Source organism: Molothrus aeneus, chromosome 23, assembly GCF_037042795.1.
Source record: "Molothrus aeneus isolate 106 chromosome 23, BPBGC_Maene_1.0, whole genome shotgun sequence".
NCBI classification, from domain to species: Eukaryota; Metazoa; Chordata; class Aves; order Passeriformes; family Icteridae; genus Molothrus; species Molothrus aeneus.
In genome coordinates this window covers 4,534,452-4,561,844 of record NC_089668.1, presented here as the reverse complement: position 1 = coordinate 4,561,844, position 27,393 = coordinate 4,534,452, and the positions used below count along the sequence as shown (strand labels likewise).

The window sequence follows — 27,393 nt, the reverse complement described above, 5'->3', positions numbered from 1 at the left end:
GGGCGCTGCGGCCGCCCCGCTCTTGGAGGAAATAGGAAATATTTTTTGTGAGGTCGCCCTCACTCACTGTCCCAAGTGTATTTAAATAGAGGGGAGCCCGGCCGGGTGCCACCAAAGCCGCTCTATCACCGCCCTCAGCCGACTAGGAGAGAGCAAACAGAACGAAAGAGCAGGGCAGGAGAGATCTCTTACCCAGCACCACTACGGCAGACATGGCCCGGCTGAGGGAATCCGTTTAATTTATTGCGAGATAAATCAGAGTAGAGAGTAACGAGAAATAAACCCACAGCTTAACCCCCCAGCCCTCCGGGCAGGAGCTCTCTCAGCCAGCACCGGTACGGCAGACATGGCCCTGCCGGGGAAATCCGTTTAATTTATTGCGAGATAAATCAGAGCAGGGTAACGAGAAATAAACCCACATCTTAATCCCCCAGCCCTCCGGGCTTGCCGGACTCGGCTGTATTCCCGATTCTCTCCTCCTCCTCCCCGCAGCGTTACAGAAAGATGAGAAAGTGGGAAAAGTTAAAGGGCAAAACACTTGGGGAACACGCTTTATTTAAAAGAACTTTTGAGGATTCATTTCATTGCAAGGTAAAGCAGAGTAATGCAACATTGCAGTAAGAAAAAGAAAGTATTTCCAGGAACAGAAGTAGCAGCTTAGCCTGTTTTTTAGAAATGCATTTTTACTGACTAAATAACATAACATCTCCCGAAGTGGCCTTGGGGCTTTTCTCTCTGCTTATCCTTTTCCTCAGATGCAAGTTTGTTTGTTCCCTGAGCCCACAGTGCTAGCTGTGGAATAAAGTCTGTTAGGTACCCGTGGTAAAGAGCTGAACTGTAGACTCCTGCAAGCTTTCCAAGAATCAGTGGAAGATCATGCCAACTTTCCATGTAAAAATCCTTTCCATTTCCTCCAAGAGTTGCCAAACTCCATCTATCAGGGTGTTAGGGTCTGTGAAATGAGAGCTCCTCTATTGCTGGGAGCCAAGGGGGGAAAGCAGGTCCCTCCCTCTGCCAGCTGTGAGAGCTCCTCATCCAGAATGTGCCCACAGAACAGTGCAGAAACAGAGGCAGATTCTGGTTTTTAAATTACAGAAATTGCTCCCTTCCTGTGAGCTGTGGCTCTGCAGATTCAGAGTGCATCTTTGAAGGTGTCTGAGGAGCATGAGGTACTGGCAAGTGTTTGTTGTGGGTGGCTCTTACTGGAGCAGAGCCCAGGACTAGGAGGGAGATGCACTCTTATTGTGATCAGACTCTTTCCTCTGGCACTGAGCCTGGAGTGCAGGGCTGGCCTTAGAAAAATAAACATCTTAATTCTTTTCCTTACTGGAACAAAGAAGGACAAAAGCTGCCTGAGGAGCTCCAGAGGATACATCTGAAGGACCTGTATCTCTGCTGGCAAAGCAGTACAAATATTGGTCCTGCCTTTGGAAAGGCTTGAGTTTATCTCTCCTGCTCTTGGGCAGGTGTGGGAGGGCTGCTGTCCTGCACATGAATAATTGGTGTCACAGGTCAGATACACTGTTCCTGTCATCAACAGACTCGGACATTTAGGGAACCAACAACTGTTGTGAAAACAAGTAAGTTCCCTTCCCTGCCCAATTTCCTGTGCTAGATTGAGCAATTTGGGTCAGAAAAGGAACCCCAAGTGTCTCATGACTGGTAACAGAACTCAGCACCCATGGAAAACCACTTTGGCCTGGGCCCCAGTGGACTGCATCCGGCCCTGGGTGTGGAGTGTGTGAATTATTTGTCTGTCATGTGTCCTGACCTAACACTTCACTTGCTGTAGATCAAGAGCTGGTCAGCTTCAACAGGATGGAGGAAAAAAATAATGTAATGGCTATAATCCTAAATTAAATAAATAAGTACAAAGATACAGAAGCATTTTAAGCTTTTTTTTCCTTATCGTAATGCCCATGCTGACAGTAGCCCTCTGTTATCTGGAGCCTCCTGAGCAAGACTGGGTATCTGCAGTCAGTCAGAAATTACTAAACTGAGTGCATGAGGCCACTGGGTGGCCAGTTCTGCTTTCACACAGGAAGCCAGGGCAGACCATAGTGCCCTTTGGCAATAATGCTGATCTGGTGGAGGGAGAGGGGGAGGTGTGCTGAGGGACTGCCAATTTCTCTTCCTTTCCTTCCCTAGTTTACTGACCCAAGGTTTGGAAGTAAAGATTCATAATAGCTGCTCCCAGACATTTGTCCAGTTTGGATCCCAGCAGAGCATGTGAGCTGCTGAGAAGGGATGAAGGGATCAGAGGTGCCAGATTTCTGACAGGACTTGAGGAATTCCATGGACTATGTCCCTTACAGCCACTCAAGAGCTTCATTAGCTCAGACTCTTCACCAGACCATATAAGCTGCTTAGAAGAGCCACCTGATGACACTCAGAGCTCCATCTGTTCTTCCAGGTCTTTCAGAAGTCCCTTACAGCTCTGATACTGGATCCACTGCGAGAGCTGGACAGGCAGAGGAGCAGGGTTGGTGCTGCCTGGACTGACACAAGGGGTAATTTTGGTACACTCAGCTTCTAGCTGCTCACTGCAGAGGCTCAGTGACACACTTCTTTCACATTAAAGCAGTCATCTGAGCTGTTCTCAGTGTCCATGAGAACACCAGCCTGGACAGAAGGAGCTTTGCTGGAGATTACTGCAGGTTCCAGTTCTACCCTTTGCATGTGACAGAAGAAAGGATCATCCATTCTTCTGTCTAATGGGAAAAAGAAAATGTAAAATCCTGGTCCTCTGTTGTGTCCCTTGGTACCTCTTCTTGAGAAAAGATGAGTGAATAATTCCCACCTCTCCGTGTGCAATCAGAAAACACCAAGTGGCCCTAACAGATCCTAATGGCCTCCTCTTGGTGAACAGTGCCCTCAATGATTGTATCAGTTGTTTGCCTGGAGCATTTGCGACTCCCTCTCATGCTTTTCAGGTTTTCTGAAACGTGCTTCTGGAACTTCTTGGTGAGGAAGCAGTAGATGATCGGGTCCAACACACAGTTCATGCTCAAGAGGCACAAAGTCACCTGGTGAGCATCGTTGAGCTGCTGGCGCAGCTGACAGTTCTCCTTCTTCCATTGCTCCAGAACAGTCAGAGTCCAGGGCAGGTGCACAATGTGGTGGGGCACAAAGCTGATGATGAACACGGCCAGCACTGTGCACACCATCCACAGGGCCCTTTGCTTGACGTGAGCGCTCTTCCGTGGGTGCACTGACTTGGAGAACAGGGTCCTGATAATGACAACGTTCCAACCTAGTATTAAAAGGAAAATGATATAGAAGAGGATGCAGATGATGACATGAATGGCAAGAACAGCTGAAACACCACCGGTGGTGTCGTAGCGCTCAAAGCACCGCGTGAAATTCCTGGAGTCCACCTCCTCCAGATTAGTATTATTGTCAAAAAGGTAATACAAAGAGCTGCCCACTATTAGGATCCAGATAGCTGCTGATAAGTAGATACCTCTTCTCTGGGTGGTCAGCTGAGCAGCTTTAATAGGATTAGTCACAGCTTGGTAACGGTTGTATGTGATGACCATCAGAAAGGCAACAGAAGTGTAGGTATTAACAAAAAAAAACCAGCCAGCCACGTTACAGAGGAACACAGGCATGATCCAGTCTCCATGGTTGTGGTAGTAAACAATCCACATTGGCATCGTAATTAAGAAGAGCAAGTCAGCTACTGTCAGGTTCACCATGAATATCTTGATTTCATTGAGTTTCTTGGTGGGGTAAATACGGCTGAAAATCCAGAGAACGTAGCAGTTGGCAACAAAGCCTAGAATGAAAATAATGCTGTAGAAAACAGTGAAGAGGCTGTAGCGGAACTCAGAGTCTATGTGGCATGAAATGTAGAAATCAGCACTGCCTTCTGCATCTCCTTTGCCTTTTTCAGACATCATGGTATTGAGTGGCCACGTCTGAAGCTCAGTTTGCTGACACAGTTTTCTTCTTACCTAAAAATAGACAGCAGAAATCAAGATGATTGGCTTGGCACCATTGCTAAACCAAACCCCACCTTTCTTTATCAGTTGTCCATGACCATAGGTGTTCTGCTGATGCCTTGGTTCCAGCCAGACACCTGCCCTGTCTCCTTGGTCCTCTCTTTGATCCCATTCCACAGCATGCAAATCTCTGTGTCTTCATCCAGCATTGTTTGCTGCAGTGAGGTTTCAGATGACGCATCTCTAATCTTAAAATACTTTTCTGCATGAAAGTTCTTAGATAAAAGTAATCTGTTACACTTCCCTGTCTCAAGCTTCTTAATCTTTTACTAGAATCAGGCTTGTTTTCTATGACTAATCCTCTCCCTGCTTGTGGTTCTTCTTTCTTCCCCTGCCATCTCCCCCACGCCCCTACTTCTCACCACAGTTCCTGATACTTTTTAACTTCTTTACTCTTATTTTAAAGAATTCCGGATGTGAAACAATTTGTGGTAAAAACCTCTCCCAGAACCCCAGAAGAGTTGGGGTTGGAAAAGACCTTGGGAGATCACCTGACCAGCCCCTGCTGACGCAGATTACTCTGAGCAGGTTGTGCAGGAGAGCATCCAGGCAGGGTTTGAATAACTCCAGGGAAGGAGAACCCAGAGCTTCTGTGGGCAGCCTGTTCCAGGGCTCTGTCACCCTCACAGCTAAGAAGTTTTTCTCCTATTCAGTTGGGACTTGCTGTGTTTCAGTTTATGCCTGGTGTCCATGTCCTGCTGCTGGGCACCACTGAAAAGAGTCTGGCCCTGTCCCCCTGACCCCTCCCTGCAGACAGACAGACAGACAGGGATGAGGTCCCCTCTCAGACATCTCTTCTCAAGGCTGAACAGCCCCAGCACCCTCAGCCTTTCCTCACCAGAGAGATGCTCCAGTCCCTTATCATCTTCGCAGCCTCTACTGGACCCACTCCAGGAGATCCATGGCTTCCTTGAGGGCTTCAATTACAGACTGAGGAGCCCAGAAGTGGCCACTGCACTCCAGATGTGGCCTCACCTGGGCTGAGTAGAGGGGCAGGATCACTGTCCTCACCTGCTGCTCCTGAGCAGGTGCCCTCCTGCCTCAAAAAGTTCTGGATCCTCTCCAGCAGCAGGCAGTGCCAGGAACCCCCATCCCATCCTCTGTGGGCTGGGTCCCCCCCGGGTGCCCTTGGGCTGTTGTTCCTCATTTGCACATTCACACGTTTGCAATTTTCCTCTGCAAATGGGGAAGTCAGCTGGAGCTGGAGCTTGCTCTCCCTTTTTCTGCAGAATTGCAACCCTCAGTGCTGCTCTTCACTCGTTAGGAGAGGAAGGCAGCACTCATCTTCCTGAGGGTGCTGTCCTTCCTCACCCCTCCCAGGTCCCCTAAGGACACAACAATTTCAAGATTTGGGCCTTCCCAGGCAGCTGCATGCTGGGCACTGCTGAGCTCCAAGTGTCCTTAAGCTCAGTCTTGCAGGTACAGTCTGAGCAGAAGGGACCCGCAGCCTGGCAGAGCTGGGAGCTGGCCCCTGTGACACATGCATTTCTCCTCACTCACCTTGATCTCTGCCACCCTTCTGAGAGCCCCCCGACCTCCAGAGAGCAGTAGATTATTCAGGTGGGCTTTGTCACAGGGAGTGCAATGTTTGATACACTAGTCTGATACTGGAATAAGGAATAAAAACCTGAGAAGTCCTAACTACCTAAGATCATTAGAGAACTCTTTTTTTTTTCTTTTTTTTTTCAAATATGTGCCATAAATTCACACTGCTGTGACTATCTGCAACACCAGCAAATAGTTCTGGCTGGGATCTTTGCAATTAAAGGTGATCTATTTCTGTGGCACCAGACCTGAGTATACCAAGCATGGGGGGAAAAAAACCAGGTAATGCATCTCTCTAGCAGGATTCATGAGGAGAAGTGCTTATATTCAATACATGGGCACAGCTCTTGTTCACAAAGTCCCTTCAGACAGTGCTCCAGGGCACTGTCCACCCACACCTCCATTTCTGGTTCTGCACAATGGCATGGGGGCCACCAAACTTTGCCCAGGAGCTCTGGTGAACTTTACTGTCTGCAGACTGCACAGCAGCTGCCAGATTTAGCAGATGGGATGGAAGGGAGAGTGAACATGCATGTCCCTTCCACAGCAGAGTTGTGCACAGAAGTTTGAGCCACAGGGCTGTGCTCTGAAATAGAGGGGTGAGTGTGAGATCATGCTCTGTGACTGCTTCCAGTCTGCTGACATCCCTGGCAAAGGTGGTCTGTGGGAGAGGGCAGTGCCTTCTCCTGGCCCCAGCACCACCTGGCAGAGCTCAGCTATCTTTGCATGAGAGTCTGTGCTGTGCCAGTGCCAGGGTCCTGCAGGGAATCACAGGAGAGGTGTCCTTCCCTTCTCATGAGCCAAGTGAGATGTGCTACAGAGCACAGCTAAAGGGAACAAAGCACCATTCCCCAGGGAATTTACCCAAAGCCCGATTCCCTCCTCAGCCTGAGGAACCCAGGCTGATGTCTCTGTATGTTTCTGACTGCCCTGGGCTCTGCAGTGCTCTGTGGGGCTCTCAGCCTGTCCTGCTGAGGCAGTTCCCCTTTCTCTGAAGCCTGTTTGTGCTGCCTGTGCCAGCAGAGAGGCGAGCAGGGCAGGGTCTGGGGGCTGTGGGTGCTGCTCTCTGCTGCTGCAGCAGCCTGGCCAAACCCCCTGAGACCTCCAGTGCCTTGTCCACAGTCCCCCAGGCAGTAATTCCAGGTGCTTTGTACCATCAGCTGCACTGCATGCAGGGCTGAAGGTGGAATTAAGCAGCAGCAGGGTCAGGGCACCTGCCAATCCTGCTCCTGGTCTGTAGCCCCTGCCATGGGCTGTGCCCTCCCAGCCAGGATTTACTGGCTTACAGATGCAAGCAAGCTTTGCCATCAGCAATAATAGATTCCAAGAGGAATAACATTAATAAAGCATATTTTCTGCTTACCAGAGTTGAAAAAAATTCAGCACAATACGTCCATCTTCAGCCTTAGTAGCAGTGAGGGTTTCACTGAGGATGCTTGGCTGTCTCCCAGATGTTATTTTCCCTGCCCTGGGGCTGGACAATCTCTGCACTGGCAGCTCTTTAGAAGAGGGCACCAGAATGGGAGCAACTGTAGCATGACTGCAGAGTCACTAGAGGAGAGGAAATGTTGACATCATCAAGGAAATGAGAAATAAAATAAGCTGTAGAGGAAAGGCAATTAGCTGCAGCAAAAGTCTGGAAAGTCCTTAAGGCTTTTTCCTCAGAGTATCTCTGCTTCAGATGATCCTGAAATAGGGCAAAATTGGGATTTTCCCCTAAGGGCAGAATAGGAATCCACTCTGTGTCCCCAGTTAGATTTGGGAATAGACGACTTTTTGAGCATCTTTCTCCCAAACAGATGAATTGCAGAAGAGCTTCCACTTAATAATTTCCAAGAAAGGGACAGGAAACTCCTGGACAGGTTCATTTGGACATATGGACAGGTTCATATATGGACATATGGACAGGCTCATTTTCTAGCACTCTCCTTCACACTTGTGTTGGAACTAATTCAGGAGTTCCACCTCCCAAGCCTCCCTTTATCTCAGGGATATTCAAGAGACAGAGACACCAGAGCAGGGCAGATTGTTACCTGTCCCATACACCATCACATGATGGCCCCTGTTACCTGTGGCAGCCTGAAGCTCACTCAGCATGGTCATGCTGATGGTGGGGTGCTGAGAGACACCAGAGCTGAGCAAAGCTCTGAAGGTGTGCACCAGGTGCCAGGCAGGGCCCAGGATCCCCAGGGGAGCTCCAGCCAGGCTGGAGATGTGCAAGGGCTCTGCAAACTGCAGGACAATCGTGTCCTGCTGCTCTGAACCCCTCTCAGGGGAGCTCCAAGACAACCAGAAGTCCATGGACACCACAGCTGGCACCACAGCACAGGGTGGCCAAGGCGTTTGGAAGCCCCCTGGGCAGAGTGGAAGCCTGCAATGTGAGGGAGCCCCAGAGCACCTGCAGCACACGGGATGGAAGCCTTGGCAGGGTGGGCTGCACGGGGGCTGGCATGTGGAGCAAGGGACAGCCAAGCTCTGTCTGTCAGGCCACATGAGGCTGAGCTGAGGCTCCTGCAGTGATGCCCCAGAGCTGTGCTGGGATGGAAGCTGCAGCCATCTCCTTCCCTCTGCCACCAGACATCCTCCCTCCTTTCCCCTTCCCATCAGCTGCTGTAAGGATGAAGGAATCTCATACCCTTCAGGTATGAGACAGAGCCCCAGCTCTGCCCCTTAGGCTGCTCCTGGGGGTTTAAACCTAAAACCAAACAAGATCCTGCCACAGAGGTTGGCTGACAGCCAGTCCATGTCTCTGGGGAGAGCAGCCAGCAATGTCAGGGGCAAGGGAGTGCTCACAGAGGATGTAGCAACACTTGACAAATCTTGGTTCACTGTCCTGCCACAACCCAGCTCTTAGAGGAAATGAAAGCCCAGGGGGTTTTGGGCTGGGGAGGAACCTTCAAAAGTCTCCATCCTTCCTCTGCTCAGCCCTGCAGCATGGCCATTCTGCATGGGCAGGTCCCTTTGCCCCCATACAGTGCTCACAGCCAGCTCCTCCCTTTTACTCCCTTCCCACCTGGGGACCCTCTTTCCCTGCTCTCCTGGCCCTGCTGCCAATTGCTGAGCACTCCCATATTAAGATGCATTTTGTCGTGGAGGCTGGGCTTGTTCAGCACTCCTGGCAGTCTGGCTGCCCTGTGCTTGACAATATTTCCTGTTCTTCCTGTCCAGGGAATGCACACGGCAGCTGACAGCCCTGACAGCTATGCAAGGCTGAGTTGAGGAAAAAAACAATCTTGAAAATGCCTTTACTTTCATCGAGCCAACTTGCAACCTAATAAAAAACAAATAAACTTCACTAACTCTGATTCCCATAGATGCTGTTAAGGATCAGTGATAGTCCTTCAGGTTGTTTTAAGTGCTGGATCCCAGAGCAGCTGTTCCAAATTCCACTCTCTGGGGAAAACCCCGCACAGGCTGAGCAGTGAGCAGTGGTTGTTCCCCATGGGTCTGGCACCCAGCACCATTCATGCTGCCATGGCAGATGCCCAGGGCCTCCTGTAAGCCCCACCTGTCTCTGGCACAGTTTCCTTCTTAGATGTAGCCTGGTAGCAATGTACTCACTTTGGATAACCACATGTAAATTCAGAGGGATCAGAAACTCTTGGTTTTATAAGCAAATATCCAGAGATTTCTTCCCAAGAGCAAGCTACACTGCATAGGCAGAGCTCTCCAAGGAGTGCAAATGGAGGAGCAGCATTTCAGCTGATGGGTCTGTGACTGCCTGTCAGTAACACAAGCAGCAAACAAGGACAAGATCAAACTCCAACATGCAGCTCGTGACAGCACCAGTCCCTAGCACACAGGTGAGCTTGATCCCTGCTGGTTCCAGTCCCCAGGACACATTCTTGAGTACCAGGACGGGTCTTAGAAAAAGCAGGAATTTCTTTTGGAGCTGCAGCACATGCTCAGCTGGTGCTGTGTTACTGTCTGCGAGTTCTCACTACTCACAGAACACTCCACAGAATTTTCTTTTGCTTGTTGCAGGCTGAGCACAGCCTGTCCCCACCTCCTTACCAACCCTGCAGGAATGTGCCCCGGAGCTGGGCTTGCTCAGCAGGAAGACACCCCAACCCATGGGCCAGAGACACTCCTGGGGCAGTGGCAGGGGCGCTCCCTGGGTGCCCTCTGACAGCTAAGGCAGGGCATGGCTTCTGCAGCTGGCTGTGCCACAGGGATTGCCCAGACTGGCAGAGAATGTCCCTGCTGGTAGCTGGGCAGCCTCCCCAGCAGTGGGTGAGGCAGGGAGCAGGGCAGCCTCCAGCTGGTTGTGGTTCCCCAGCCCAGCCCTGCTGCTCGGGGCAGAGGGGTGAGCTCATGGGCCACAGTGTCAGGATTTGTGTGCTACAGCCCCAGGCTGTCACAGCTCTGCTGGAGGCAAAAGCCACATCCTGGCCTGAGCTGTCACAGCTGGGACAGTGATCCTGCTGCTCCCAGCTGCAGTGAGACACCTCCTGCCACAGCTGCTGCCCTCTGTTCCATCTGCCTGCCCAGCCTGGGCAGGGGCTGTGCACAGGTGGGATGAGGGACCTGCCCTCCTTGAGAGGCTCCAAGCAGTGCCTCCTCTTCCTCACAGGAGTTAGGTCCAGGCAGGGCTCCTCACCTTGCTTCACAGCATCCAAGCAAAGCCAGGGTCGTTGTCATTCAGGGGTGGAATGGGACCTGGGTGAGAGCAGCCCCCTCCCATCCCACAGGCAGCAGCAGCAGCAGTTCCTGACTCACACAGTGCTCCTCATCACCCCAGCCCTGCTTGCTGGGCACACAGAACGAGGAGTGTCTGCCCACACCCTCTGGGAGGATGAAGATGTCTCAGAAGCCCTTGGCACTGTCTACGGTGCCACGGCTCAGAGATCCACGGGGGATGCTGAGCCAGCTGAGCTACAGACACAGAAGGAGCTTGTGGAGCTTGGGGAGGAAGGCCTGGGAGAGCAAGCAGGAGGGAAAGGAGAGTCTTACCTTGGGGCACAGAGCACCTGCTCCAGCTCAGTCACAGACCCCAGCCCAGCAGGTCTGTGCTGCAAGGGGAGAGACCAGCAGGGCTGAGCCGTGTGTGTGCTCCTGCCTGGGAAGAGGCTCTGACAGGAAAGAGGGCGTGGTGCTGCTCCCAGGTGAGTGACTCACTTCCCTCTTGGCACTTGTGACCTGCTTAGCCGTGCCCTGGCTGCACCCTGGGGCTTGACACCAGTTCCTGTGGTCCTTCCTGGGGCAGGCAGCAGACGTGACACAGCTGAGGCTCCATTGATGGTGAGGGGCTTTTGTCACCCTCCTGTAGCACCTGGTGCCTCACAGGCCAGAGATGGGGTAACCCACCCCTGAGCAGCTCCAGGTCAGGAGCACTCCCTGGCTGGGCCAGGGGTGCAGAGGTGGTCCCAGTACCCTCAGCAGATCTGTCCTCTGGGCTCCTCATTTCCTTCCAGATCCCGGGGTCAGGAGGCAGCACAGTGAGTACTTGTTCCAGGCTTCCATGATGGGTGAAGATTCATCAGGCAAAGTACCAGGAAGGGCACTGCTCTGCTCTGGGAATCCCCAAATCACAAAACATCAGCCAGAAAATACTTCAGGCAGGGGCAGCTCATTCCTGTACCCCTTCTGCAGTACTATAAGCCCCCCTTGGTCCTTGTGCTCCTTCAGCCTGGGAGGAAAGGGTGGTCAGGGACATGGGGGACCCACTCCTTCCTGCTGCCACTGGCACTGCTCTGCCCAGATTCCACATGGGGGCTCCCCCAACATATTCTGTGGCACTGCCATTGCTCAGGTCATGGGCACAACATCCACCTGAGTCACTTAGAACAAGAAATCACATGTTTTTCTGTCTGCTCCCTTTACACCCCATGGGCTGTTTAACAAAGAAATGTTGTTGGGGTTTCCTTGTTGGTAACAACTGGCTCTTATTTTGGCAGGAAAGGAAATGTGAGGCTTTTAAGACAGTCCTGAAGGACTAGACAGTCACAACCCAACAGTGCACAAAGCACTGCTGCCAGAAGGAACTGGCTGGCTGCAAGGTCTGGAGCTCCCCAGGCCCCCAACTGCAGAGCTGCAGCAAACATCCCAACTTCCCAGCCCAACAGCCAAGCTGAACTATGGCCTTTCCCAGCCAGGTTGGGATTAAGGCTGCCAGGCTCTGCCAGGAGCACAGCCAGAGAATGAGGACAGTTAATGTCCCCTCTGCTTCCAGGCTGGTGACACTGCACTTGGAACAGCTTAAAAGGGATGTGGAGAACTGGAAAGGCAGAGAGCTGGCACCACAGTCTGAGCCTGGAGAACAGGCTCATGCTGAAGAGCAGCAGCATCTCAGCACTGACAGCACTCCACTCACACTCTTGCTATTGCATTTTTTAATAATTCCAAGGAAAAAAACGATAATTTGGGTAAAAATTTATTTTACATACAGACCATTGCAGCTTAACTATTAATCAAGAGAAGTTATTTTCCTTTATAGGAAGTGACCAGCTGGTCTGAGATTAACAGAAGTCTAAGCCTGAGAGCTGGGATTTTAGTCTGGAAATCAGATTTTGGGAGCAGGTTCCTTCCAAGTACCACTCAATGCAGTGAGGAGCTGCAGGATTCAACTGCAGGCCAGCTGCACTGCACAGTGCTGGAAGGATTTTCCCAGAGTCAGTCCAGATCTTTCCCAAGCTGAACTCGCTGAGAAAGATGGTGCCTGGAAAGGTTTGGATGCATCTCCAATATTCTGTTCAGCTCTCAAACTAGAAACAGAAGTGGTGAAACAGCACAGTCTGTGTGAAGTACAAAACACTGAGTTACAGGGCAGCAGACACACGGGACAGCAGGAATGGCAGGGACTCTCCTAAGCCAAGAGTTCTACGTGGAGCAGGGCCCTGGCTGGGGTCATTCTCTGGCCCTATTTCAAACAGACAGAGTACAAAAAATACTTGGACTGATAATTAATTGTACTGGAAACAAACAGTCTACTAAAAAGCAAATCTTACTCTAGGTGCCAATGAGTCCTTAAAAGCAGAGAAGGGACTGAGGAGCTGCACTTGGGCAGTGCTTCCAGGATCATTCACGCTGTTCCATTTTTACTTTGGGAGGTCTCAGGAAGGTCCTGTTTTTCTTTTCTTTCTTCCCCTTTGTATTTGCCTGGAAATTTCTCCAGCTGTCAACACGGCCATCCCGACTTTCCTGGGAACAACAGGGAGGAGCAGGTGAGTTAACAAGTGGAATAAGCAAAGCACAGGAGTACATAGTTCAGGAGATCAGTGGCACTTTCCCCTTATCCAGCATGCAGCTCCTGACAGGCAGGACACAAGGACACTGGGAAGAGCCAGAGCAGCACAGTGCAGTGGAACTACAAGTGAGCTGACACACACCAGTAGAAGTACTGGGCTGGATTCTTGGTTCAGAATTCACCAGATTGGGCTGGGCAGTCCTTACTCTCTACAGAATCCTCAAAGGAAACAAGAAAGCTCTCAAATGGATGTTCCTGATCTGTCAGCCCAGAATGAGCCATGTCCTTTCTGTGCCTCAGCTCCTCCCTCTCCTGGTGCTACAGGAAGAACAGGGAAGGGAAATGTACTGCTGCCTCCTCTCATGCTTCTTGCTCAGTCTCATCACATTGACACAATGAGACAAAAAGGCCTCTGGTGCACTTCTCTCCTCTCCCTGCCCTACCTGCTGAGAAGCATAAACCTTTCCTGAAGAGGAAAAAAAAAATCAAAACAGAAAACAAATCAAAAAACAAAACCCACAAAAAAGTCCCTAAACCCCCAAATCTCCCTACAAAGCAAACCTATGATCTCTACAGGCTGAAGATTTCACAGCAGGACAGAGCAGTCCAGGAATTATCTACTTCACAGGATGTGATCCATCCACTCCAGGCCCATCTCTGCAGTACCAGAGCTGCAGATGAGCAGCTGCCTGCTTCCCTGCCCCCTTTCCCCTGGCAGGATGGGAGAGGGCCCAGCACTAGCAGGGATCTGGATGCTGGGGCAACCAGACTGGAAAGTACCACAGCAGTCCACACAAACACTTCCCAGATTATTTTTAATGGTCACCAGTGACCTGGGTTAAGCAGCAATTTTATTTTACAACTAAAAATAAGAATGAACTGCTGACAGAGATGAAAAAATAGAATACCTCAATTTACCAGACCTGTTTCTGCATGGGTGATACCAAAGCCCTATTGATGGGCTCTTCTCCACACACATGAACAAACCCCAGGCTGGTGCAGATCTATTAAATCATGTTACAGACTTGCATACAAAATGTTTCTCATCTCTCTAGGGGCAGTCCCTGCAACATGGACAAGAATTGCTGGGGCCAATTCTGTAAGTTCAAGTGCTGAATACCTCAAAGTTCTTCTGCCATTCTCGTTCTCGTTTGGCTTTCTCCTGTGCTTCAATTTCCTCTTCCCTCTGCCGCTTCCTAGAAGGGAAAGCACAAAAGTTATGAACCCACAAGCATCCACTTCAGAAAGCAAGGTAATATTTTCAAATCATCTTGGAAAGCTCCTCTAATTATTTGGCAGATTACAGAAGAGATAAATATGCATACCTAAGATAGCACAGCAAATATAGTTTCAAATATAGTTTCAAATTTGGAAGAGCAGTGAGCAGGGAAGATGGTTTGGCCCCACTGATAGCAAGCTGACAATTGACAACTGATAATCAAGGATTTGGCTTCTCTTGCTCAGCAAAACAAGCTGGACTTCTTCATCCAAGAAGCTGGAGACCACACTAATGGTAACTCTCTAAAACTACTGAGGGTACACGTTCTGAGAAGTTAATAAGCACTTCAGCATGCAAAGTACAAATTAAACTTTTAACTCCCTACTTTTCACCTGTAATCAAAAGCAATGTCCTGCAGCCATCTCCCACCTCACTGACCAGCACAGACCCTGCTGCAGGAAGTGCACTCACAGTGAGCACGTGATCAAATCACCTAAAATAGTTCAGGATCACACATGCCACAGAGTATTTCTGGCATTTAAATAAAATTAAAAATCAATCCTTAGCAAGCTAATAGCATGCAGAATCGTGTCACCATTTCACTGTTGTGGCTGGCCTCCATGTGTACACATAAGATAATACAATTAAATACAATTATATAAAATATAATGACATCTTCAGCACAGAAGGACAAATTTCCTGTGTGCTTTTCTCAAGCACAGGGTTCTACAACCCACAGGCTACCAGAGATGTGGCAGAATCCACAATATTGGCAATCAGCTTGACAGGACCCTTGTTAGTCTAATCCAAGGCCCTGCTGGTAGCAGGAGGTCAGACCAGATGATCTCCAGAGGTTCATTCCAATTCAGACTATTCCAAGACTCTCTGATCCTGTATCTTCTCTGAGGAAGCATGAGGTGGAAGAAGAGCCTGAACTGCACAAGTGGAATGTCATTTATACCTTTCATGCATTTCTTTCGCTTCTCTTTCTTTCCTCTTAATTTCCAGTTCAGCAAAGAGCTTCATTGTCTGTTTGTATACAGCTTGTTTGAACTGTAAAACACAAATCCAGTCTTAAAATAATGCCTGGGAACACAGTTAAAGTCTGGTTTACATACAAGTGTATGAAGCTAAAAAGAAAGCAAACCACAGGTGTGCCCACATGACCCCTATCCTGCCCTGACAGTAGCAGCAGCACACAGAAAGGTATAAACCACTGCTGATTAAATTCTGGCCCTGGCACCAGGAAACAACTGCATATTAACCTCATATTAGTCTCATTTTAATTTGTATTCATGAAGCTGTGCCTAAACAGAACTGTTCACTTCAAATTCTCTTCTTTTTGGGTTAAGTCTTGGATTGTTACAGAATTTGTTCTTCTGTAAATGTAAGGGTTTACAGCATTAGCAAGCCTAATAAATACTTCTGTACTGGCTTTCAATCTTAATTCCTCAGAACACATTTTGTACTCTCCAGTTTCTCTGCACATAGGATGACTTACAACTTCAGGATCATCCTCCTCTACAGTGGGAGGTTTTCCATCCTTCTTCAGCTGCTTCTTTTTTTCTTTCACCTAATGATTAAGAACAAAAATAAGAGCTTTAAAAATTTTATAGGGCTTACATAATTTTGTCCAAGTGGTTCTGCATCTCTGTTCCAATGTACAGAAAGTACTCTGTTCTTGATTGATGTTTTGTTTTACACCAAACCCTCCTAGGCCCAAACATGTACAAGATTACTATCACATGAACTGTCATAATTAAAAATACTGTGTTGGATAATATTCCTCCAACATAATCCCTTCTGGTTTTTTGATATATATATTGAATGTATTCTTATTCAATATACACCATCCAAACCAGCACTAAGTTTATTTTGCTTCATGATATTCAAGTGACTAACAACAAAGAGAACATCAAGTGTTCCTTGTGTTAAGAGTATCTGAGCTCTCCCGTATCATCTGCTTCCTCAAGCTTTCTGTGTTTTAATCCACCCACATCACTCTAACTTCTTGGCCAATGCAATCCAAGCTCCTTTTCTTATCTTATAGGTCAATATCCTCCAAACTTCCCAGTCTCCTGCTGTCACCACCTATTCTCTTCCACCTACACATATCTGAACTGCATCATTCATTCACAGACTTGGAAAAAAATATTTAGGTCAGATCATGTGGTCTGACCTGATTATTTCAAGTACTGAATTTCACTGAATTATCTTGCACTGAGCTCAACAGCAGTCCTGGACACAGCAGGCTTGCTCTGCTGTGAAGAGCCTGGAGCCCACCTGCACAGTGCCATTATGAGCTTTGCTCAGCTTAGTGACCTAAACATGAAGCAAGTGTAGCAAAAAGCAAAATATGAATGACTGAAAATGAATGATTGATTACCACTCACCCCCAACTCTGGATGTTCCCATAGAATACTCACAGTGTGTTCCACATATTCTTTTCCTGCCTGTATCACATCCAAGGCTCTCTTCTTTTGCTCCTGATCTAGCAGCAGCTTGTAAGCTTTATCTACAGCTAACAAAAAACATCAATATTAATAGCACCAGTAGTCATGTTCACAAGGCATCACAAGACTGCCACTTGTTGGCATTACTAATTTTGCTTCTAGAATTTGTGCAAGTCATTTGTTTGGCAGTCTCAGTTGGTTTAATTTTTTTTTATTAAATACATCTAGGAAAGTGATAATATGATTAGTTGAATGAGTTTTGGGATACAGTAATGGCAGGAACTGTGTGGTACCTTCTGGAGGGAGCAGGTGAAAGCACCATTCCTCCCAGCTGTAGTTATGGGCATGAACACCTTCCTGTGATTTCCTGCCTACACAGCACACACCTAAAACCATCACTCTACTTCTGTCCTATGGTCTTTGAATAAAATCTAATGCACAGCTTAAACAGTTTTTCTTGAACAATCCCACACCCCCCTGAAGATGTCTGTCCCTGTGGTGACATGACAATGGCATTGTTGCCACCTAGTGCCACCTGCTGAAATGCCACCACCTCACACAGCTGCTGCTGCCACAGCTGTCTTCATTTACCCCAGCTAAAGCACCTCTGCAGCCTTTCTGTCCCCTCCACCCTAAGGAATTTTTAGCACCAGAAAAGCTGACACTGCTAACACTGCAGGCAGAGAAAGAGTGTTACCTTCAAATGCCTTCTGAGCTCTATCTGCATCATCTTGGTTTTTGTCTGGGTGCACCAATATTGACAGCTGCAAGAAAAAGGATATTACTATCAAGAGCATGGTAAAACATGAAGAGTATTTCAGAGTTTTTTGAGAGAAGGGAAATAGAAAGAATCCAAAGAGATCACATTCATTTGTACATGGACAAACCAGCTGACAACATGCAGAAGTGTGTGCCAGTACAAGCTGAAAGAACAAACAATCCTTGTAACAAACAGGCTGTCCACGAAAAGCTGCAGCCTGTGATGAGAGGAACAATTTAACACCCCTCAGCTGATATGAACCCCTTGGTCAACAAAGATTTTATCCTTGGTCTTGACAAGAAACAAACATAAAAATTATCCTCAACCAAAGTCTCTCAAGAAGTTCTCCAGCATGCCCAAGGCTGTCCAAATACCAAACTGTTTAAGAGTGGTCATTTTTTCTTAGGCTGCTTTACTGAAAGTTAAGAAAACTCCTGCCTGTACTCTGAGAGAGATCACTACCATCCTGAGGGGAACTTTAACTGGGCTGGAAACCACAGCCTCCACATTCCCCTTTCAGAAAGTTATTCAAAACTTTCCATATGGCCTCTTTTAAATTTATTTTATAGACCTTTTATTTTTGCCATTGTGGTACAGAGCAGCAGCTGAAACTGCTTTAGTGTTAAAGAATACAAAATAACTACTTTTGGAACTGTTCAGCTGCCAGTTTGTAGCTCCCAGGAAAAGGTTTGCCTTTAGTTCTGAACAGTTTGCCTTCAGCCAGTGCCTTTTTCCCCTTTGTTGACTGTTCCACATTCTGCACTTGGGTGTTTGATTTCTGCACTTGGGTGTTTGATTTCTTCAATGCACAATTCCATGCACATTTTTCCTTTCATTACCCTGAATTCAAAACATCTCCCATACTGTTTTACCAGCCCAAAGCTGAGTGTCATACTTTATTGTCTTGTAGGAGTGAGAAGCCAACAGTAGACCAAAAGTTATCCCTCTCACTTCCCACACAGAGGAGGACCCCATATCCTGTTCCTCTGCCCCCACAGCATCTTCCTGTCTACAGACACTCACACCATCAATGCAGCTGGAGGCTGCAGCCCCCCAAACACTGTTTCTTTGCTGTATGCACTGATTAAACTGAAACCTTTTCCTGCAGGTCTGTCAGCAGAGGCAGGCTGGGGTGTTCCTGTGTTTCAGACCTGCCAGGAAGCAGGGCTGCCTCTTTACCAGGTAACCAAGCTACTAAAAATGACCATGAAAATTCTTAAAGAAACCTCAGAGAAAATCTGGATCCAAGTCCATATATTTGAGAAAAATACTTTTTGATCTTCCTTTAGAACTGAAGCTCAAGAGGCTGATCATACATGGCTATATTAGCTGGCAATCACACACGGCACAGGCAAAGCAGCCAATCCTGCTTGGACCAGGGACAGTGCTGCAGCTCTCCTCGTGTTGATACAAGCACTGCTCTATGCATTTCTGCCAAAAATAGACACCCCTCTACCCAGATACAGCTTTAGTACCATTTTTCTTGTGCCCACACAATCTCTACAGCAATTCTACTTCCCCTCCATGAAAGCTGAATACCTGTCGGAATCTTTTCTTTATCTCTTCATCTGTGGCTTCAGGATCCATCTGCAGCACCTAAAAGAGACCATGAAAGCAGAGCAAGTTTGATGCTGCTCTCCATGTTTCATGTTCCTGTCAGCAAGCTCTAACACCCTCATGAGGAGTGTCTGAAGTCACTTGGTTGGTTCAGCCTGAGGGGACAACTCATTACACCCAAACATCCTTCCAAGGGGCAGCTCAGGGGCAGGTACTGAGCTCTTCTCTCATGGCCAGGGACAGGACAGGAGGAAACTGCATGAAACTGAGTCAGGGGAGGTTGAAGTTGGAGCTCAGGGCAAGGTTCTTCCCCCAGAGGGTGCTGGGCACTGCCCAGGCTGCCCAGGGAATGGGCACGGCCCCGAGGCTGCCAGAGCTCCAGGGATGCCCAGGCTGGGCTTGCTGGGGGCTCTGGGCAGGGCTTGGCTTTGGGGTGGGGTTGTTGGGGGGTCTGTGCAGGGACAGGGGTTGGCTTGGATGATCCTGGGGGTCCTTCCAGCCCAGGGTGGGGTTGCTGGGGGGTCTGTGCAGGGACAGGGCTTGGATCCAATGATCCTGATGGGTGCTTTTCAAGCCAGCCCATTCTGTGATTCTGTGCCACTTGGTTCACTGGCAAACAGACACACACCAGAAAGCTCACCCCACAATGACATGAATTTTCACCCAGTAAACCAGAAACATGTAACAATCTTTCTGACATTTGTGACACTACTTTTAGCAGTGCTAGATTCCTCTGGCTAGTGTCCTTTCTATGTTCAAGTCTTGTGTAGACAGCTATGATCCATAAATGGGTCTGAACCTTCAACCAGTCCTGCAGCAATGCTCAGTCTGACAGAAACAAAAGCATGTGGTGCCTTGGGGACAATGCCAGGCCACTCAGAATTTTTATAAAGAAGTTTTATAACTTCTTTATAAAAATTTATTAATTTTATCATTTTGAAAGAAGACAGTAGAGTTTTACTGTTTGATTTCCACGAGTGACACCACTTGTTTATTGATCTTTGCAGGTGTGGCAGAGTTTAGGAAATCTTTTGTGAATTAATTTACTGAATGTAAGATTTAAGCAACAAGTGAGCAGATGCTGGTCTGACTCCAAGAATCTGCAAATAAAAACCATTCTCCCACAGGAAAGCTACAATCTACTCTGAAACAGCTTTCTTAATTTACTCTTTAAGTACTAAGACCTATACAAAACTGATAATTGTCAAAGTGAATCTGCTGACTCATCTGGACGACCAGCCCTGAACTGGGACTACAAAAAGCACCTGAGGCTTGAAAAAGGCAGTGAAGATGACACCAGGAAGGAACACACCCAGGGAAAGCCAACTCCAGATGAACACAATATTGTTTATTATTGTTTATTGTTTATTTACTGCCTTCCTCAGGCTTTCCTACTTATTAAGACTTCATAACTGACTGCAGCTGGAATCAAACACTATAAAGTGCAAGGGCATTATCCATTACCCAATGGTTCCTCAGAGACTACTCACTAGTGTGACCACTGAAAGACCTTTTCTTACTCTATCCACTGTCCAAGTTCAGAGGGATGAACACCCAAAATAAAACACACAGCTATAAATGCTGAATTAAGAGAGCAATGACCAGAACCTGCCAAGCTGCCACCTCCAGCTGCTACCTTCCTGTTCAGAAAGTACCCAGCCAAATCTTCCAGTGCTGTTGTATGAGGGAAATGTGACAACATACAGTTTGTCCTGCCATCAAACACTGAGAAAGACATAAACACCATCCTGCTGTCCTCTGCAAACCTTCTGCACACTAATCTGTACCCAGAGAAATTTCTTCTTTCCTTATGTTGTCTTTTACTGGAATAAATAGTCAGGGATCAGAAAGCTCATACATCAATTCAGAATGTTCAAACTAACCTCAAAAGGGTTCAAGTTGAAATATGAAGATCCAGGTCGGGTCAGCCGGTCAATTTGGTTTTTTGATGTTAAAACAGAATCTCGTTTTTCAATTTGCTTTACCTGAAGAACAGAGAGACCTGTATCAGCTGACCATCACAACACCTTACCTGTTTATTCACGCTGTTTGAATACGCTCATCCTTATCCTGTACTACAATTCATAACTCCCCTTGCTTACCCCAAGCCTGTAGTTATTTTTTCAGGCACTAGCAGCACATATTAGCATAGCCACACATAATTTTTAGCATTTCTTACAGCTCAACAGTGTTTTCAACATCACATTTTATCTATAAAACATACTGCAGAACAGTTCTGTTTGTTCCTTCTATGGCCTTCTCCACAGCCGTGCCTTCCCTCCTCCCCATGCACCTCCAGCAGTTCTGTGATTCCTTGGAAACCACGGCGTTATTACTTTTAACCCGTTGTTGGCAGTACAGCCCTTTAAATACGTTAAGTGACACTGATGCAAACACACAAGCCCGCTTTTAATAACCACACGTTATTTAGTTCAGTTTTTACCCTTCACTGTACCATACCGAACCAAACCACGTATTTATATTTAACGTTCACCTTTATTTAAACAAACGTGCATATTTTTAGCATTTCCTACAGCCCAACAGTGTTTTTAACATCACATTTTATCTATAAAACATACTGCAGAACAGTTCTGTTTGTTCCTTCTCTGCAGCCGTGCCTTCCCTCCTCCCCACGCACCTCAGGGAGCGCGTTCAGGCCGTGCCCAGAGCACCGGGCCCGGCGGAGGGAGGGGGCCCAGGCCCTGCCGGTGACAGCTCGCCCACAGCGAGGCCGAGCGGGGCCCGGCGCACAGGGACCGCGAGCGCACCGAGGGCCGAACGCGGCTCCCGGCACCGGGGCTGAGGGAGGGCCGGACCGAGCACCCACCCACCGGCACCCGCCGCTCGCCCGCCCGCCCCCATAGCGGCTGGGCCCGTCCCGCCCGCCGGCGGCCCCCGAGCCCGGCCCGGCCCGGCTCCTCCCGGCGCGCAGCTCCCGGGGCACGGGCGGTACCGCACCTCGTTGTAGAAGGTCAGGAACGCGTCCTCGGCCGCGCCCGCGCCGGGCCCCGCCGCCGCCATCGCCACCCACACGTGACCGCGCCGCCACCACACGTGACCGCGGCGCGCGCCGCAGCGACAGGCCCCGCCCCCCCCGCGGCGCGCGCGGGCACGGGACCCCGCCTTGTGACGTCACAGGGGCCGCCCCGCCGCGGGGCCCTGAGGGCGGGAGGAGGGCGGGGCCGCGGCTGCGCAGGCGCGGTTGGGCGGGCCCGCCCGGCGGCCCGTCCGGCGCTCCAAGGGCAGGCGGCCATGGCGGCCGTGGCGGTAGCGGCGGCGCGGGGCGGCCTGCGAGGGGCTCTGCTGGCGCAGCAGCAGCGCTGGAGCTCGGGATCGGGCGCCGACCAGGTGGGTGTTCCGACAGTGCCCCTTCTCCCCTCCGGCTGTCCCTCCCTTTGTCCGTTGTCCCCTCTGTCCCTTTGCCCCTCAGTCCCTCTGCCCGTCGGGCTGTCCCTTTGCCCCTCCGTCATTTTGTCGCTCTGTCCCTCTGCCTGTCCGTCTGCCCGTCATTCTCTCGCTCTGTCCCTCTGTCCTCCCGCGCTCACCGCCGTCTCTCCCGCAGCTGGGCGAGCTGGGGAAAGGCGCTGGGAAGGGCGGCGGCGGCGGCGGCTCCATCCGCGAGGCCGGCGGTGCCTTCGGGAAGAAGCAGGCGGCCGAGGAGGAGCGGTACTTCAGGTGAGGGGGCCCGGCCTGGCGAGCCGCTCCCCGCGGGCCCGGCGCAGGGCCCGGCCCGCCTCTGGGCTGCACGTCTTGCCCTCCTCTCTTGCAGGGAAAAGGAGCGGGAGCAGCTCTCTGCCTTACGGAAACACCACGAGGAAGAGATCCACCACCACCAGAAAGAGATTGAGCGTCTGCAGAAAGAAATCGAGCGCCATAAGCATAAGATCAAGCAGCTTAAAGATGACTAAGCTGGTGCTGTTGTTGAATGTGCATGGCCAATACTGATCATGGTGTAAATCAGCGTGAAGACTGTATTTTTTGGTCAACATAATCCAAATCCATACAATTATGGTCTGCAACAACATCAAATAAACTACTCAGTCTCACTTTCTTGCTCAGTAACTGTTCAATGAAAACGAAACATATCAACCTCACTATCTGGTTTTAAGCTTCATTTTCTTCCAAAGTAAAGCTGCACTCTTGAGTAGGCAGACCTGCACAGAATTGAGCTATTTTTTTTTAGATTTGTATTGAAGAAATGACCATTTGTGCCTAGTGGGATAATTTTAAAGCTGTGATAAGAGTTGGGGGAAAATGGTACCTGTGTAGCAATCCATTCACATAGAGGTAACTTTGTTTCAAGTAAACTGTCTTTGTGTCCTAGAGGGGTAGCTCCACTGAACTAGCAGGTGACAAGAAAAAAATAAGGTTCACTTGTTGCCCTTAGTGTTTAGTGCCATAAACTGAAAGAGGAAAATGGTATTCATAGACTGAGAGAGAAAAATAGTTTTCAAAGTTGTACTGGGGTCACTTGTGGTGATTCTAGTTCCTGGAGCAAGACAGCAGAGATCCTGACTTCATGTGATGTTCTTTTCCACTACAGCTTTAACTGCCCAGTAGATTAGGGGTTTTTTTTTACTGTCGAAACTTCTCTGTTCCTTAGCTAAGTCTCTTTCCAAAGAAGGATGGATTAAAACTAATTTTATGCAGTTTCAATCACTTTTGACATTTTAATGTAGGAAACTCATCATAAAATACACAGTAAATGACCTGAAACAATGTGGCCTTACTGCAGTAAGCACTGACAAGAAGGGGACTTTCTGTATCAACAGGCAGGTAAGAAAACAGCCCTTGTGTCATCCCTGTCACGTCTGTGAATCTGCCCAAACAGGCTTCCTGTGCAGCACTGGTAGAGCTGCCTGTGTTACAGTCAGGGAAGGGTGGCAGTGACACTGAACTGGGTGGGTCCGTGCCTGGAACTGCCCTGTCTGAAAGTGCAGGAGGCAAACGATGCCTTTAATGTTGAAAGTGGTTTCCAAGGGTGTGGCTGAAGGTGTCCCAGTTTCTCCTGTGTTCCCTGGTACATCCCCAGCCAGCTGCTCCCTTTGGGCTGCCCTCACTTGGTGAATATTGCAGGTAGTGGCACATCTTGTCTGCAAAGTGACACCACTGGCATTCTGTGCCCTTAAACACTGTTCTTCAATGAAGATGTCACCCATGTGCTCAGCCCTGGAGTGTCCTTGCCTGGCTGTGCTCAGATGGTGGTGTGGTGAGTTCTGCCAAGGCTGTGCACAGAGCTTCCCTGTGGGCTTTGTTCCTGTTAGTTGGGGCTAATTAACAAATTATGGGCACCTTCCCCAACTCTCTGAACCTGGTGAGATGAACTGAGTAATGAAAAGCAATAGACTATTAGGTTTGGGTTATATATACTACTTAAAAATACATATATACTATATATATTTATATATGTATATTAATATATTATATATATTTTTATATATACCATATTTATATATATATATATACACTATATATTTTTAAAATATATATACTATTTAAAAATCCAATTTTTTACCCTTTTCAGAATGTTTCTCCTATTGTATCTGCCAGGTGGGGTTGGCTTCCTCAAAAGCTGCAGAGTCACTAGTGAAAAGTTTGGCACAACAGCTTCAGTGGACTGTGGAGAGCTGGCATAAATATTAGAACCACTCTGTATTCAGAAGGGAACAGATCAGGATTTAAATTCACATCTCTGGGTTTTATTCTATTTATTTTGGGGCACTAACTATGCAGCTCAGCCATGTCAGCTCAGCCACAGAGCCTCTGCCCAAGCACCTGTAAGGGAGGGGATTTGGACCTTTGTAATCTCCTGTGCCCCAGAGAAAGGTGTCACAAACTCTCTGAAGTCCCTCAGGGCTGCAGTGTGCAAGTCAGTGCCTTGCTACACCACAGAGCTTTCTTGGCCACCAGCAAAGGACACAAACATTTGAATGACTTGCAGCAAGCAGTCTGGGTTCACTCACCACTCCAGGGCCTGTGGGTGGAGAGATGCCAGCTACAGACTTTACTGCAGGATTCCAGAGCAGGAATGCTGGGGAGTAAAACAAGATTGTAGCTCGGACCTGGGTGATTGCTGGGGAGTTAAAAAGGCACAAGGTGTCTGTACACCCTTCCAGGATTCCCCTTCAGCCCATGCAACCTGGAAGACAGAGCTTAGTTGCCTTTTGGAAAGCTGCAAACTTCTGCCATCTGCTTCCAGGCAATTCTGATTGAGAGCAACCAAAACCAAAGCTGATGTTTGAGACTGGTAAGGCTGCAAGGATAGTGCTGAACTCAGACCACAGGTCATAAAGGGACTAATTGTTCTGGGTTTCCTCAATCACTCTGAAATGGCTGATGGCATGACTTGTCCCCTGCTTTGTCCCACAGGCACAGGGGTACACAAAGGAAGGGATTCTTCTCTCTTCTCTGCCAGAACTGGTGCATCTTGGTTATTTGCTTCAGTTCTTCAGGGTTGGACTGATCCTGTTCACAACACCCTGACTTCCCATAGCCACCTACAGCACAGAAGTTCCACTTGTTAGAGCAGCCTTTATGTCTCAATGAGATGCTTTTATCCTTCCTTAACACCAGATCCTATGTCTGTACTGTGCTCCTAAAGATCACAGCCCAACACTGCTTGGCCACTGCAGGAGCAGGAAAAGTGCAATTTGTTTTCAGCTAAAACTGAGCTGGTGATTTTTGCTGCAGCAAACAGAAGCTATTTCCCAAGGTTTGTGCTAGATCCTACACAAATGTGATGGAAATTGCCAAGAATCCTTAGCTCAGGGGTGGGGGAAAAAATTAAAAGAAAGGAAAGTGAGATCCAAGATCTTTATTTAGCAAGCTGGTTTTAGTGCAAGGCATCCAGGTAGCCCAGTCTGGTCTCTTTGGGCCTTTTTGTCACACTCAACCTCCCCAGTCCAGAGCAGATAAAGGGAAAGAGTCAAGACAAAGACACGTGTGTGTGTTTTCCTAAAAATCAAATAAACTGTCTGTGTGAGGCAAAATAAATATATGTGCACAGGGTAATAACAATAGCACGGCCTCTGCATGCAGAAATTTTCCTGAGTATTTCCCTGTTGTAGAGATGGTGGAACACACTGAGGGTGCTCAAAAAGTTCCTTACTGATAAATAAAGCTTGAAGATTTTTAAGACAGACCTCTCCTTGAAAGCCTGGGACTTAGCAAACATGTTAGAGCTGCATAGAACAAGATATTTACTGGAGGTGGCACATCTGTAACATATTATCCATAATATGCTGTACTAATGATTGGTCAGGATAAGAAGTCTAGAGCATCAGGAAATGTCATATTCCATATATAAGTTAACAGTTCACCTACAAATTACAGCAGATTCAACTCTGTCATCTTGCTGCTGATGTGAATACACAGGAATTTCAGCCCAATGTGGAAGAGAAGTGACAGGCTGCTGGAACACACTGAGCCTCAGCAACACCTGGCCACTGAACACAGGAAAACGTCAACAGGGTGAGGAGTAAATATACAGAGCTATGGAAAAGCTGGATCCCTTCCCTTGCTCTGTTCCCTCACAGGTGCTGAAGGAGCAGAGCAGGGCAGCCTCCTTGCCAGAGGCAGGGGGATTGTCCTGCCCTCCCAGCTCTCAGCAGCTGAGATTAACCCTCTCCTTGGTTCCAAGATGATTTTTGTTTTGTCTTGGCCCAGGTCTAAATCAGATCTCACATGTACCTGTTCAGCTCCAATCACAGAGAACTGTATCTAGTCTCATTCTGGGATTTTCTAGCAAAAATTAAAATTGAGAAATCTAGCAAAAATTTAAATTTCATCATCTCAGAGCATCTAGGTCCTCCTCTCAGGCACTGCTTGTGTCTGGCACTAACCCAAATACCTGCAGGCTATAGCTTGTTCCTGGCTAGAGGTGTCAGATCATTTTGGGCTGAGGCTGTAGTGTGTAACACGAGACCAAAGAACAAAGCACTGCAAAGCACACAGAACCTAGGGTGGGAGTTGCTAGAGATATTCTGGAAATTATTCTCAATATACACTTTGCTCATTAGCCTCATCATGTTCAGTTGCCAGCTGACAGGACATATGTCATTGTACTTCATAATTCATACCCAGATACTATATTATAAAAAATTTAAGAGCTTTACAGGACATTTATTAAGCACCACTAAAGATGCTCAGCTCCCTCAATTCCTCTCAGTATTGCAAGAACTCCTTTAACCCACGACTCTCAACTCACAGAAAAACCACTGCAGTGAACTAGGATGGGCAAGGCAATGAATGATTACCCCTCCTTCCATCTCTACACCACAGAAGACTCAACATCCAGCACTGACGAGCTGGCTCTAACACCAAATCTCAAGAGGGAAGTTGTCACAGACATATTTTATGAAAAATCCTTTTGTTAGGATTTTTTCTCCTGAGAAGCTGAGAGGCTTCAGAAACAAAATGTAACCAATGGTTATCTGCTGCTGTGGAATGCAACAGGTGCATCTGGGATTTGTCTCATGTGGTTGTTTCTAATTAATGGTCAATCACAGTCCAGCTGTCTCGGACTCTCTGGTCAGTCACAAGATTTTATTATCATTCCATTCTATTTTATTCCTTGCTAGCCTTCTGATGAAATCCTTTCTTCTATTCTTTTAGTATAGTTTTAATATATCACTTTTTTAAAATATAATATAAATCATAGAATAATAAAT

At 48.2% G+C, this 27,393-nt stretch overlaps 3 protein-coding genes across 3 annotated transcripts; 1 reads left to right on the top strand and 2 right to left on the bottom strand.

The window, feature by feature from the left end:
- Nucleotides 1-537: 537 nt before the first annotated feature.
- On the bottom strand, nucleotides 538-7,008 carry PTAFR (platelet activating factor receptor). The gene is made up of 2 exons (XM_066564839.1): nucleotides 6,913-7,008; nucleotides 538-3,956 (listed from the first exon to the last, which is right to left on the bottom strand). Exon 2 carries the CDS (start codon nucleotides 3,900-3,902, stop codon nucleotides 2,835-2,837), a length of 1,068 nt encoding a protein of 355 aa, XP_066420936.1. The 5' UTR covers nucleotides 3,903-3,956; nucleotides 6,913-7,008; the 3' UTR covers nucleotides 538-2,834.
- Nucleotides 7,009-11,906: 4,898 nt separating this feature from the next.
- Nucleotides 11,907-21,805, bottom strand: DNAJC8 (DnaJ heat shock protein family (Hsp40) member C8). The gene is made up of 9 exons (XM_066564747.1): nucleotides 21,683-21,805; nucleotides 20,608-20,709; nucleotides 18,707-18,763; nucleotides 17,105-17,171; nucleotides 16,381-16,475; nucleotides 15,456-15,527; nucleotides 14,916-15,007; nucleotides 13,856-13,931; nucleotides 11,907-12,689 (listed from the first exon to the last, which is right to left on the bottom strand). Exons 1-9 carry the CDS (start codon nucleotides 21,743-21,745, stop codon nucleotides 12,567-12,569), a joined length of 747 nt encoding a protein of 248 aa, XP_066420844.1. The 5' UTR covers nucleotides 21,746-21,805; the 3' UTR covers nucleotides 11,907-12,566.
- Nucleotides 21,806-21,934: 129 nt separating this feature from the next.
- On the top strand, nucleotides 21,935-22,770 carry ATP5IF1 (ATP synthase inhibitory factor subunit 1). Its single transcript, XM_066564861.1, has 3 exons — nucleotides 21,935-22,072; nucleotides 22,287-22,399; nucleotides 22,494-22,770. The coding sequence occupies exons 1-3, from the start codon at nucleotides 21,977-21,979 to the stop codon at nucleotides 22,630-22,632; spliced, it is 348 nt and encodes a 115-aa protein (XP_066420958.1). The 5' UTR covers nucleotides 21,935-21,976; the 3' UTR covers nucleotides 22,633-22,770.
- Nucleotides 22,771-27,393: the final 4,623 nt, after the last annotated feature.